Here is a 9,896-nt window from a genome sequence, read left to right as displayed (position 1 = left end):
GCCAAGAATGAAATGAGCATGGAGGAGGAAATATAATTTCTCCTTTAAGGTACCCCCCCCCCCCCCAAGCCAGGTTTGAAGCACATAGATCAGTGGTTTTCAAACTTTTTTTCTTGTGACCCAGTTGAAGAAAATTGCTGATGCTTGGGACCCAACATAATTATCTCTTTTGACTAGAGTGCGGGCTCTGGGAAGGGGCCAGGAATGAGGAGCCTGGGTTATAGGAGGGGGCTCCAGGTTGGGGTGGGGCTCAGGGTGGGGGCAAGGGGTTGATGCTCATGGTTGGACATGGGCTTACTTCCAGTGGCTCGTGGTCAGCAGCACAGTGGGGCTGCTAGTGCAAGCTTCCTGCCTCTTCGGGCACTGTGGACCATGCTGTGCCCCAGAAGTGGCCAGAAGCTGGTCTGGCTCCTAGGCAGAGGCATAAAAGCAGCTCTGCACACTGCTCTTTGTCCATAGGTACAGGCACCCCCAACCAGTTCCCATTGGCCAGGAATTGGTCAGGGTAGGGACAGCACATGGAGTTCTATGTCCTCCCTCCTCTCAGGAGCCAGATCTGCTCCTGGCTATTTAAATAATTGCGGCTTCATTTAAATTTAAATGGCCGCCCCGCTCTGCCGATCAGCTGTTTGTCGGCAGATCGGGGCAGTCTGGATGCGCCGCGGTCGACAAAAAAGCCTTCTTTCATGAGGCTTCTTTGTTGACCGCGCATCCAGACTGCCCCGATCTGCCGACAAACAGCTGATCGGCAGAGCGGGGCGGCCATTTAAATTTAAATGAAGCCGCGATTATTTAAATCGCGGCTTCATTTCCCTCTGCCGATCTGTCTAATCTACATGCCTCCGTCGATGGAGGCATGTAGTCTAGACACACCCTTAAAGATGCCTCCACATCTCACCCTGGAGTGGAAACTTGAACTTAAGTCAGGTCCTCGGGGCTGAGAATCAGGGAATTGTGACTTGCTCCCTAACAGCCTTCCCTCAGGCATAGTGGGGAATCAAACCTAGGTTTTCCAAGGCTGAGCTCAGGGCAGCTGCGGAGCAAATGAACAATTTCTCTCAGTACCCCAGGAAAAAAATGGGGGAAATGGAAATATCAGTCATTTCCAGGCATAGATAAGCCAATTCTGATTTCACTTCTGCCTCTAACTGAACCCAAACTCAACATTGTGCCTGGCGGATGCATTTGGCAAAAACCACACAAAATTCACACAGAGCTATGCAACTAGGTGAAGGGCCTGGTTTGCCAGACTAACTAGCTTTGAGGGGCTCATTCGCCAGAGCCCAGAATTCTGGCGCATGCTTTTCTCCAGCCACTTTATTTAGGAAAAATGGAACAGGTAAGCACACCTATGACTCCATGTTTGGAGAGTTTCCCTCTCAGACAGGTTCACGAAAAGAACCACAATATTACCTTACCTGATTACACTGATTAAAAAGGTTGCTGATTCTTTGCCTTCCTGCTATGCATAGTCATGTAGGCTACCTGATATCAACGATCAGGTTGAATTACACAGACTACAGTAATAATGTCGTTTGCTACAGTGGTTGAGCTGGCAGTTCTGGGTGGTTTGATGAAAATATTTCCTGAGTGGACTGGTTGAACAACAGCTAGATTTCCATCTGGCTTATTACTATAATGAAAAGAGAACATATTTTTGTTTTTAACCATGGCTTCTCAAGAAGAGGTGAGTAACAACCTAGGACAGAGGAAATAACAATCTCTATTATTCTGTAACTGTATGTCATGCTTCTTAATACTGTTTATTTCCAGAACATGGAACAATGAAGGTATTCTTTATGTTCAGAAACCATTTGCAGTAAGATGCTTTTTCCTTATTTCTGCACTAAAACAGCAGTTATATAATATCTCTTGAAATGTTTACTCACCAGGAATGTATGCTATATCTGATAGAATGAGAGAAAGGTTTTATTTGGGTAAGTAATGCTTGCTGGATGGTGAAAAGATATTCTGTTTCTTAAAAATGCTGTCAAACAAGAACTATGCTTTGTCTAAGGTAAACATTTCCTGGGCCTGATATTTTAGATTAATAGCATACTAGCTCCTCAGACTTTAATACAATTACTCCTGATTACATCAGTGTGAGTGCAGAATCAGACCCACTGTATCATTTGATTGTTAGAGCAGATGCCAAAGTTTTCTCTATCCTATCCCTTCATGTCCCTACATTTTAAAATGTAAGGCTTATTTACCCAGAACTATATTTTAGCATTTTATTTTCAGTTTGTGATAGGCATACAAGATGCAAAAATTCTTCAGCATAAGCTAACTGGGAAGTCAGATCAGAACAGGCTTTGCACAGTTCATAACTTGTACTTCCTTTTACTTAACAGTAGCAATTAAAAAGCATCCTGTAGAAAAGAAAATGCTTTGACGTTTAAAGAAGGAACTTGTCAGAATTTCTTGATGTGGTGAATGAATTACTCTAAATAACTGTGGTTATAGGCAGACCTGAGCAACATTTTAGTTTCAGTAAATTCCTGGTTAATGTTTGCTAATTAGGGATCAATTTGTGCAATTTGCTGAGTGCCCTGACTCTCACTGAAGTCAATGGGAATTGCATGAGCTTCTCAGTAATGCACTGAAGCTGCTCAGCATTTTTCAGGATGAAGCCATTTTTAAGCAAACAGAGAAAAAGCCTGAAAGCTGTCCATGGATTTGCTTTGTATCAGCTGTTCATTCCAAAAATGTGCTAAAAGCAGAGCCCCTCAACAAAAAACAAAATAGAATAAAATCATCACCAGTAGAAAGGCATTGGAGTGGTATGGTCCAAAAGAATAGTTGGTTTTAAAACTGACTTCTGTTCTTTGTGGAGCCAGGTACTGGAGACAAATCCCAATACTGCAAATCTTGAAATCACCTCTGTTACAGAAGACAAATTGCCAGTACCTGAAGTTAATTTTTTCTACAAAAGATTTCTCAGCATACAACAAGCAAAAGTAGATCCCAGTGCAAGTGAACACGGTAGGGATTTTGCCTTTTTTTGTTTTGGTTTGGTTTTTTTGTTTCTTTGTAATGTGTACATTTCCCTTGCAAAACTATTCTTACACAAACACTGTGGGTAATTTTTTTCATTACTGAGAAAAGAAGCACTTATTTTTTCACTAGCTTCATCAGGGTACGAATGGGTAAGGACTTTTTTTGCCTGGGCGGATATGTTTCCATGATATTTTTGCAAAGTTTCATTATTGATACAGCTTCAACCAGGTAGTAGATGATTTGTTTCTTACTTAAGATATGACACAATTTTGAATGTTTGACCTGAAACCTTCCAAATCTGGAAATCCATATCATTAGAAACAGGCAATATCGATCAGGGATAGCACAATAGGCAGGTTGGTTATATTCTGTAGCCTGACCTTGTTCCCATTGAAACAAGGGACAAAACACACGGTAGTTTCAATGAGAACAGAATCAGACCCAAGGTCAGATAACGTGATATTAATTTATACAGACTGTTTAACTACTATAGCTCTGCAAAATATTAATCATGACACCTGAAGCCAGACAAAATTTAGCTGATTTCACATTTTGTTTGTCTCAGGGTACATCTACACTGCACGCTTATGTCAAAATAAGCTGTTGTGGAATAGGTGTTATTCCCTGTAGAATGAGGTTTACAGATTTTGGAATAAGCCATCTGTCATTACGAAATTATTTCAAAATAACAGAATGGCTGTGTAGATGCTCGCATTATGATTTCAAATTAACGCTAGTTATTTCGAAATAACAGTGCAGTGTAGACGCACCCTAAGAGACCCACTCAATTTCCACTGTTTGCAATTTTACATGAAACTGGGTGAAACTCAGAAGTTTTGTCTGAGCTTCAAGTTTTTGCAAATCCAAAATTCAAAGGTAAGTTCAGGGATAGAGTGGATGAATCAAAACTGAAGACCTCCTAGATATGCAAATGGATGAGTTTCACACTCAATTTTCTCTTAATTTGGCGTTGATATATCGAACCAGAATAATTTTTTTACAGAAACCATTCATTATTTTCTGTGCAACCCATTGTCTTTCTTTTTGATCCACTAATGTGGGTTCCTGTTCTTTAATCTATTTCAGAGGACTGCCTCTTCCATTGATTTTCTGCGTGACTTTGCCCAGCTCAATTAGGCCCAACAATCACCTCTAATTTTGGCCTTCAGTTTTCTATAACCATATTTCCAATATTATCGTTCCAATTAGCCTTGCTGCCAAAGCAAAATTCTAGAGCTTTCTTCTTGCCTTGGACTTGTGCTTTCTTCTGCCACCTCTTATATACATGGACCTGTCCTGCCGACATCAAAGGGAGTTGTCGACAACCCAGGTATGCCTCCTGGGATGAGGCATACCTGGGTTGTCGACAACTCCCTTTGATGTCGGCAGGGGAGCGTCCAGACTATCACGCTGAGCCGACAAACAGCTGATCAGCTGTTTGTCGGCTCACCACGGCAGCCATGTAAATTTAAATGAAGCGGCGATTATTTAAATCACCGCTTCATTTTACTCTGTCGGGTAGCCTAATCTACATGCCTCTGTCGCCAGAGGCATGTAGTCTAGACGTACCCTATAATCTCTTACAAAACACAGGCCAATTTTGTCCTTCTCTTGGTTCTGCCCTGCCACTGTTTCAATCTTTAGCATCTCATATTCACTTCTAGTATTTCACTCTACATCTTTATTCTTCAAGTGTTATGGGCTGCAGTATGCTGCTGCTAGATTTACTTCTTCACTGTGACAAGTGGAGCCATAACCGATCCTTCCTTTTCACTGGAGTTCAGTTGTCCTGAATACAGCACACAATGTAGCATCTAGCCAGAGATGACAATAACAGCGAGCACCAGAAATACTGAGTTGATAGAGGAGAGATTCTAAAGACATTTGTTGGCAGTAGTTTTCATAAAAATGACACTCAGCCATTCATTCTTTGATTATTCTTTGATTATTTGATATTTGTTCATTAGAGGATTTACTGGGCATTGCTCAGGTTCTTAGCTGAATTTTTTTGGTTTTTCTTCATTGAATCATTGCTCTGGGTGCTCTGTGGTGGGTTTGGGGCTGAGGGTTCAGTATGCAAGCTGCCCAGAAAGAGGGGACAACCCTAGCCCTTCTCACCACAGCAGCTTAGGGTCAGGTGAGAAGCACCCCTCCATCGCTGCTGCAGCTGTAGCAGGCTCAGCCAAGGGAGAGGTGCATGTCCCACAAGTGGGGGACAGACAGACCCATAGACAAACTCAAATAGTAAATAACTGGTTATTGTTGTCCACATCTCTGGCCTCTTGCTCCCCCCTTGTGGTCATTATGCAGTATAACTGTCTCTGCTAGCAGCCCCCTCCATTCCATTGTATGAGAAACAATCACATTCTAGGCACATCCCATTGTCCTGGTACAATCAAACCCTGACCTGGCTTTAAGTTATGATAAGAGGAAGCTGTATACCAAATTTTGGTGGCCCTACCTCTGATTGTTTAGGAGTTCTTGAACAAATGGACACACAGATAGATGGACATACAGACACACAAACTCTCTCAAATATATAGTAGATTTCAGAGTTTTATAATCTATTCTAAAATTCTTTGTAGATCCTGCACTTTTTTCAGGTTTTATTATATGAATAAAATAATTCTGAATGTTCTTTTCTCAGAGTCGTTCAACATTTTAGAGAGAGACATATACTTCTTTTGTTTTTATGTTTAGAAATCAAGCTTTGCATTCACTGGGGCTTAACCTAACCAGCCACTCACTAGGGACCTGATTCTAAGCCATCAAAGGCAAAAGGAGTCTTTCCTTTGTTTCAATAGGCTATGGACCAAGTCCCTAAGTGCAGAACAACTTTTGCAAGGTTTTGACTGCTCTCAATTCCTTGCAGAAATTAGTCAGCACCTCAGAGGTTTGGGCCATACCATAAAACAAATGGAGCAATTACTACTTGAGTCTATTTTAAAAATTTAAAATGTTTTCACTGAAAATCTAAGCTTATGTTTTTATTTAACAGAGACTGCTGTTTCTAACTTATTTTGTTTGGTTTCTAGGTGCTATCCAGCCACCTTTGAAGTGCCATGTTTTAGTCTCACTAAGGTTTCTTCCATTTATCCTGGTTTTGTTACTTGTAGTAATCCTAGCAGTTGCTATTGGTCTGGGTGGTGAGTACAATTAGTTATTTATTAGGTTCTCAATTAACATTCAAACACTTAATTTTTCATGAGCCCCTTACTGAGAATGGAATTAAACTGCCATCAAAGTTGTTTACTGAAGTAAAATATTCTTTTGGTTTGATGACTATAAATTGTATTTACTGGTATGAACAAAAATGATCTGGCACACAAGAAAGGCCATTGGCCAAGTCTTCCAACACTCACAACAGTGGAAAACTTGACTGAGTAAGAAACCTTTAAGGCAAATACTGTATTTGAAGACATAACTGACTGAAACACAGATGTCAATGATTCGACACAACAATCCCCATTCAAAAAAACACGTAAGCAGCCTTGTGAGCTTGAGGAATAGAGACTGGATGTGGCTTCAGACAATGTATGCCATTTTTTGCCCGGTGTTTTTTTTTCATATACACTTATAAAAGACTATCATCAATGAAATATAAACTGGGGATTAGAGAGGGTGGAAAGGAGCCATAATCAACAACAGTGCTGTTTCACTGTAGTTGCCATTACTAATGGATACATTTAACAGCATTGTGTAGCCACCTCCAGATTGTATTTCAACATTCCTGGAATACAAGGATTGTCTTTTCATTAACAGCACAAAAGTGAGGCTATATAATCAAAGTAAGAAAAAATACTTCAAGCACACAAATTAGTATCCTGTTGTGTTCATGTTAGTGTGTTCTTTTTAATTCCTGGCAGTCCAGTACAACTGCATTGGGAAGTTTCGATGCAGATCGTCCTTAAAGTGTATCCAGAAAGCAGCGAGGTGTGATGGTGTCTTTAACTGTAAAGGAGGAGAGGACGAGTACAGTTGTGGTAATTTTTACTCTATTATGGGTCACTTCTAACAGTCCTTGGCAGAAAAGCACTTGGCACATTATAGCAAAATGTGTGTTATCAAACTTCTGGGAAGAGATAGAAATGAAAGCTGAGTGCACACTACAAGGCAGGAGCACTTGGTGATTTACCTTGTTGCCACCCATGTGACACATGTGTACAAGTTTCCAACATTTCCCTATAGCAATTTCTGGTGCCACACAATCATTTTAAATGAGTCTTTCCTGTGCAGTTTTATAATAGCTGATTGTGTTCTTTTCAACAATATTAGGGGAATATTAGGACCCTAATTATAGTAGTAGGTAGGTAGGGAATGATGGAATAAATTTTAAAGAAGTGGATTTGTAATTTGGAATCATTTACATCCTATTTATTTTGTTAATGAGTTGGAATCCTAAACCGTATACAGAATTTTAGAAAAGTTTTGCCCTTCCCATTTTCCAGCCTGCCCAATGAGAAGAATGAAAATCTAATCTCAACATTTTGGAGTCAGATAGTCACATACTGATCCTGGGATGGATCTCTTCTTTCCATCTGAAAGTGCAGGGGTATGTTGCCTCTGCTGTGCCATCCCCCATGGGAATTCTCCACAGCTGGAGCTCTGCAGACCAAGGGACAGAACTGGATATCGGAATCAGAGGAAGCATTGTGTTCTACAGCATTGTCTCTGATCTATTAGGCTACATCTACACTGCAAGGTTTTAGCACAAGAAGTCTTTTGCGGAAGAGTTATTGCGCAAAAACTAATTGCGCAAAATACGTCCACACCTCAAAGCGCATCACAAAAATGATGTGCTTTTGCACAAGAGAGCGTCCATACTGCACAATGAATGGCCATCAGAGCACCTATGCTTTTTCCCATAGGGGTTTCCTGTGCAAGAAACCCCTCTGGAGTGTCCACACTTGCCATTTTGTGCAATAGATGTAGCACAAAAGGGAGTTGTGCCTCATAAAAGGAGGTTTGCCTACATCGGCAAAAGCCCTCTGTTCTGCAGTTTTACTGCTGATTTACTTGACCAAAAGCACATTTGAGATGTGGACGCTCCACAGGTTTTTGCACAAAACCAGCCATTTTTGTGCAAAACCTTGCAGTGTAGACATAGCCCTAGACTCATAGACTTCCGGGACAGAGAGGGCCACTATGATCATCTAGTCTGATCTCCTGCACATTGAAGACCACAAAACCTCACCCACCTACTCCTGGAATAGACTCCAAATTCTAGTCACTATTTACACTAATTTAAACAGACATAGAACTTGTAACCCCGGCGGCACGGGAAGGTGAATTCCCTCACTTCTCTCCCACCCACCAGAGTCTCTGCCAATCTGAGCTGAGGAAAAATTCCTCCCTGATCTCAAATATGGTGATCACAGTTAGACTCTATGCATGTGGGCAATACCCACCAGCCAGACGTCCTATTGATTCTGAACAGCAGGCGCTTGCCCAAAAGTCAGCCCTATTCTATTACTACTAGAATTCTGGCAAAAGCTTTCTGAATCTATGTACATTTTATGTAGGGACTTGCCAGGTACATCAGGTGGCATCAGTGAAGCTGCATTTATTGGGTGTCCCTTTGCATATTGTCAAATAGTGAGGAAGGTAAAGGAAAAATCAGTTTTCTATGTGCGAAAAGATACAGGGGATTTATCTCAAAGGGTGCATCTATACTGTGGTGCTAGCTCAAAATAAGGTATGCAATTTGAGCTATGCAAATTGCATATCTTATTTTGAGCTTATTTTGAGATTGTCTATTTTGAAATTTGGCACTGTGTAGTCTTCACAGCACCAAAATTCTAAATAGAGCACTATTCCAACAAATCCCTTAATCCTCGTGGAATGAGATTTACCGGGATGTAGGAATAGTGCGCCCATTATTTTGATTATATTTAGAAATAACAAGGCGTGCTATCAAGATGAGGAAAACGCTATTTTGGGGTACCAGAAGTATCCCGAAATAGTGCCACAGTGTAGATGTACCCAAAGAAACAAGTGTTCAAAAGAGACAAGTAGTTCAGACAGAATTCACCAAGAATGGTGATTTGCTTACTATGTCTTTTACTTGATAGAGTCCTCAGTGGTTTTTATTAAGATCTTATTAGTGCTTTTCTTGTTATTCTGAATTCTTCAGTCAGGCTGAGTGGAAAGAAAGCAGTGCTTCAGGTGTTTACTTTTGGTTCCTGGAGGACCGTCTGCTCAGATGACTGGAAGGAGGAGAAGGGAAATGCTACATGTAAACGCTTAGGTTTCTCAAGGTACTGTGAGAATCTCTAAATGACATTTTAAATGACTTTCTCTGGTGGGAAGTTCCTGCAGGAAGGCTTATCTGACTTGGTCTCACTCCCCACGACAGCTCTATCTGCTGTACAGGCCAGCTTTATTCTTGCAGGTGACAATTCAGTTCTGAGATTATAATGGCATACCCTATACTGTGAACTTAATGCTTTAAGTTTCCTTGTATAATGTATGTACTCTGATTTGTATACAGTGTTAGTATTAATGTAAACATTACTAAAACAAATGATTTTTGGCATTGGGAAAAAATATGACTTGACTATTCAACGTCAAAGGGGTGAATTCAGGTGGCTTTATTTTCAAAATATACTACAGAGTGAGTGACAAAGAGCGTGTATAGGAAAATCCCCCTCTCATTGACAGGAGTTACACTGCTGAGGCTAGGAAGGAGATGGTGGAGTGCTGAGAGAGCGACACTTCCTGTTGATGTAAGAGAAGATGACTCAAAATAGGCAACCTTGGGAGCAAATTGGTCTTCCCAGAAGCTAGGACTAGACAACAGAGGATGGATGACTTGATAATTGCCCTGTTCTGTTAATTACTGCTGAAGCACCTGGCATTGGCCACAGTTGGAAGACAGGATACTGGGCTAGATGGAC

At 40.9% G+C, this 9,896-nt stretch overlaps 1 protein-coding gene across 1 annotated transcript in view; it reads left to right on the top strand.

Annotated features, from left to right (window-relative positions):
* Positions 1–1,643: 1,643 nt before the first annotated feature.
* Positions 1,644–9,896, top strand: part of TMPRSS3 (transmembrane serine protease 3) — a 28,092-nt gene continuing 19,839 nt past the window's right edge. The window contains exons 1-5 of the mRNA XM_075920286.1: positions 1,644–1,687; positions 2,841–2,985; positions 6,036–6,146; positions 6,867–6,983; positions 9,134–9,257. Of these exons, the coding sequence (XP_075776401.1) occupies positions 1,670–1,687; positions 2,841–2,985; positions 6,036–6,146; positions 6,867–6,983; positions 9,134–9,257 (515 nt within the window). The 5' untranslated portion in view covers positions 1,644–1,669. The remainder of the gene's footprint in view (positions 1,688–2,840; positions 2,986–6,035; positions 6,147–6,866; positions 6,984–9,133; positions 9,258–9,896) is intronic.

Source organism: Pelodiscus sinensis, chromosome 1, assembly GCF_049634645.1.
Source record: "Pelodiscus sinensis isolate JC-2024 chromosome 1, ASM4963464v1, whole genome shotgun sequence".
NCBI lineage: Eukaryota > Metazoa > Chordata > Testudines > Trionychidae > Pelodiscus > Pelodiscus sinensis.
Note: the sequence above shows the minus strand (reverse complement) of the source record. Positions and strands in the feature narration are given on the sequence as shown.